Source organism: Cyprinodon variegatus, unplaced genomic scaffold (assembly GCF_000732505.1).
Source record: "Cyprinodon variegatus isolate N-32 unplaced genomic scaffold, C_variegatus-1.0 Scaffold495, whole genome shotgun sequence".
NCBI lineage: Eukaryota > Metazoa > Chordata > Actinopteri > Cyprinodontiformes > Cyprinodontidae > Cyprinodon > Cyprinodon variegatus.
Window position 1 is genome coordinate 178,051 of NW_015150948.1, and position 4,207 is coordinate 182,257.

The window sequence follows — 4,207 nt, forward strand, 5'->3', positions numbered from 1 at the left end:
GACTGACCATTGCAGTCTTCACACAGAGGAGATTACTTCTGCTTACGGACAGAACTGAGGACTGCAGATAACCTATTGTAAGTATATTTTACTTAATTGATTGTAATTGCTTTTAATGAGCTATATAAACAGCTTAATGTTATCTGCTTAGATGGAGACCTTGAAGAGTGCAAGGAAAGAGGACTCTGGTGAAACTGGCAGGTATTGTATTGTTTGAACTAATTCTTAAAAGTTTTTTGTAAGGATTTAGTAAAATAGAAGATAAGTAATTGTAATTTTTGTTTTTCTTTTGTCCGTTCTTCAGTGACTTATCTGAACAGATCAAAGCCGCCACTAAAGAAAACCATGTCAGAGCTGAAAACACACAGCTGATGCTTAGTTACCAGAAGGGACAGATTACTCTGCCACAATACAAGGTAAGGTGATCATACTGAAAGATTAGAATCTTTCTCTTGGTTTATCTTCCTTCACGTCCTCCTAAAAATGAATATATTTCCCTAATGTCCCCTCCAGGTCCTGCTGTGTTCCCTCTATGAGATCTACAAGGCTCTGGAAGAAGAGCTGGACAGGAATTCGTCTCATCCTGCCGTGGCGCCCATTTACTTCCCTCAGGAACTCGCACGGTTGGAATCCATTGAAAGGGATCTGGAGTATTTTTTTGGCCCGAACTGGAGGAACCAAGTGATAGTCCCTGCAGCTACACACAGATATGAACAGAGACTGAGAAAGGTGGGTAAAAACTGTAGGATAGTTGAAAAAAGGTAACAGCATCATTAGGGAGGTGTTTTCTGGCAGTTTTAAAAGTTGCATGACAGCATGTGGATGGGATCGATTTATATTAATACAGTTTTCAGGTGGAATGGTAAAAGGTTTTTCTTTATTAATCAGAGTCCAGGAAAAATCAAAACCCATTACTAGCTAAGCAAATGAAAAACTTCACCATTATAAGCAATGTGTTGTTTTTCTTTTCTATATCTTAGTATTCAAAATAAAAAAACGTATGCAGAATAGTGAAAGGTTTTACTATTCTGAATACAGCTTAGTGCCTCCCCTTAGGCTGTGCTACCCTGGGCAGAGAGCCACATTGCAGGGATCAACAGGTTTCCACTAAAAAAACTGAAAGAACAATGCATTATGCTCTATGAATTCTAACTATACAGTTTTATATTTTTCCAACTATACATTTGGAGTTAAATAATCACATGACACCCTCTGTTGAAAAACGACTTAAAAAAGAAACCAAAATGTTAAAATGTAATCAAAACACCCTTCAGAAAGGTAAACCTATTATTAGTTGCAAATAGCTAATTCAACCATCATTACCTGTTCACGGCAATGTTCGATAGGAAACTGTTTTTTGTTTTTTACATTATTTCCAAGACTCTAAAGACCCTAATGGCCTTAATTTAGAAATTACACAAATAACAAAGGTAAGAAAGGCCACCACTTAAACCTGTGACAACCAGTGTATGGGTCATGCGCATCACCTAAAAAGTTTGGGTTTTTTTAGGACTACAAGCTGTACAATAAAACTATTAGAAATACATCAGATATTATTTCACACCCAAATGCTCCATTTAGAAAATCCATTCCTCAATTCTACCCCAGATAGTTACAATGAATGCTTAAATTTTGCACCAAATTAACACACACACACACACACACACCTATATATACATAATTTACTATTCAAAGCAACAATAGGATATTGAAAAAAAAAATGTTTTTTTATGCTGCTAAGATAACAACAGCATTTATGTCTTCATAGAGAACCTATAAGCACTTAGGACTGACATTTTCCTAAAAGGTTTTTTTCTTAAAATGTTTTCCTGTAGAGAAGCTATAAGCTTCTTATGTGATTTCACAACAGTGACTATTTTATAAACACTATTCCCCTTTATACTGGAGAATACCCCTCTAGTCCTTAGTTTAGCCTTTTATTTGTATTTTAATTTATTGTATACTTATCCTCCTTTTACTTTTTATCTGTGCTGTTATTTTTGTGATTGAAATATTTTTCATATTTGGACATAACAATGAATGTAGCTGGGGTTTTGGTCCTGTCTTTAGATTGGGAAAGAGAAGCCTGAGCTGCTGGTTTCCCATGCCTACACCCGCTACCTTGGCGACCTGTCAGGCGGACAAGTGTTGGGGAAAATCACCCAGAAATCTTTGGGCCTGAGCAGCAAAGAAGGGCTGTCGTTCTTCTCCTTCCCTGGTGTTAGCAGCCCCAACCGCTTCAAGCAGCTGTACAGGAGCCGCATGAACAGCGTGGAGCTGACTGAGGAGGCCAGGGCGGCGGTGCTGGAGGAGGCCGTGGCGGCCTTCGAATTAAACATCCAGGTGAGGAGACAGATTTCCAGGTGGGGTCAATAGTTTAATGACGGCGGACAGATTAAGCAATCACATCAGATTAGGCAAACAGGAAGTGAAACTCTCTGCCTGCAGAGCAAGCAGTGTCCAACTTGCTGAGTTCAACTAACATACATTTTATTTCCTTCTAGGTTTTTGATGACTTGCAGAAAATGCTGAGCATCACATCTGAAACGGACCAATCAAACGGCCACTCGGCCAATACCAGGTTCTCAGGGTACCCCATCCTGCAGTTCACAGTGGGACTTTGCGTTGCCCTGGCAACTGTTGGAGCTGGGATGTATGCAATGTAGAAATGGGGCTTTAATCCTCCAAAAGCACATGGAGCACTTTACAAACTGAGGAAATCAAGATTAAGGTCTTAACTTTAGCTGTACAGCAGAACTGGAACTTAGAGCTTGTTTTGCAAAATGATAAGCAGGGGAGTTTTTTTCTTTTATATGAACAAGTCAAATGTATTTTTGGGGGGGAATTTTATGTGATTTATTGACTCAAAGCAACATATGTAAGAAACTCTGAAACTAAAAAAATGATGCATGTCTTTTTAAATTTGTTCAAAAATAAACATTTGTAAAAAGATGTGCAATTCCATCACTGCTTTCATCTGTGCCTTACGCATATCACAACCAGTCCTACACATCGAGTCTATCTTTTCCCTCCCCAGTCTCAGTAATTCTGACTTTTTTAATTAACCAGAATCCTTTTGCAGCTTATGCAGTTAAATAATTGTTCTGTTTGTAGGTCTTCACCAGGTTTCCCTCCCCTTTAACTTAGACCACCCTTTGTCACAGAACACTAGAATAGCCACAGCATGATGCAGCCACTGCCATACTTTCCCTCACAAAGTGTTTCTGCCTCTACATCACTCCTCGCAAATAAACAGGACTTCTTTTCGCATTTCATTGCAAGTTCTGGTTTATTGTGCAAATTTAAACTTAATTTAAGGGGTTTAAATATGCTCACAGCACACTTTATGGACACTTATAATTAGGGATAACTGCTTAAAAAATTAAATAAAGCAGTTTCTGAAATCAGTGGTGTTTACAATTTATTTTTATTTGTTTAAACAGCATCTCCACCAAAACAGTTACATTTTTATTCCATCATTTCAGAACCAAAGTGTGTTACATTTTTTTATTATTTTTTTTTATCCATCTTCAAATATCAAACACAGACCAAAAATAACTATTTACATGAACAAATATAAGAGAGAGAAAATCAAATGAGTGATGAGTTGTTTTCGATTAACTCCACAGTTTCAATGTCAGAATTTTGCCAAAAGGGAAAGAAAAAAATTAAATACATGAGCACTTTCTCTACTTGAGCATTTTGAGCATTTGAAGCAGGCAGATTCTGGACCCCCAGATGCTAATATGTATGCATTTTTCACAAATGAGCTCAAACATATTTATTGAATGCTTTCCAAAATACACTGATATTTATATTTATTGTTAGTTAGAAATTAGTGTATTAAAAAAGAAAGACGTATAACAGTCGATTTCAATAACAGCAATATATAATGCCTCCCTAGTATGCACACAATTTCAGTTTCATTCATCCATCAATTCATCCAGAAAAATGCAGATTGATTGTTTTCCCTTTCAGCTACATTAGTGAATATCCTCCTTTAAAAGCAGCAAAATCAAATGTAGAAATTTTCCCACATGTTGCCAAATTCTGTTCATTGAAATTCTTGGTGGGGACGTCCACACCAGTCCTTCAGAAAGTAACGCCTGTGACATGCATAAATGCAGATATGTCCAAAGTCAGTCCTCGAGGGCCGCTGTCCTGCAGATGTTTCTCTAATCCAGCACAGCCGATTTCCACTGATAGC

General features: G+C 37.5%; 1 protein-coding gene across 1 annotated transcript; it reads left to right on the forward strand.

Moving 5' to 3' along the window:
- Nucleotides 1-3,020, forward strand: hmox1 (heme oxygenase 1). The gene is made up of 6 exons (XM_015390388.1): nucleotides 1-77; nucleotides 152-201; nucleotides 305-416; nucleotides 514-729; nucleotides 2,071-2,343; nucleotides 2,505-3,020. The coding sequence occupies exons 2-6, from the start codon at nucleotides 152-154 to the stop codon at nucleotides 2,664-2,666; spliced, it is 813 nt and encodes a 270-aa protein (XP_015245874.1). The 5' UTR covers nucleotides 1-77; the 3' UTR covers nucleotides 2,667-3,020.
- Nucleotides 3,021-4,207: the final 1,187 nt, after the last annotated feature.

Coding starts and splice junctions, on each gene's coding strand:
- hmox1 (XM_015390388.1), top strand. CDS start 152: ATGGAGACCTTGAAGAGTGCAAGGAAAGAGGACTCTGGTGAAACTGGC. Junction 730..2,070: donor ATGAACAGAGACTGAGAAAG/GTGGGTAAAAAC, acceptor TCCTGTCTTTAG/ATTGGGAAAGAGAAGCCTGA. Junction 2,344..2,504: donor CCTTCGAATTAAACATCCAG/GTGAGGAGACAG, acceptor ATTTCCTTCTAG/GTTTTTGATGACTTGCAGAA.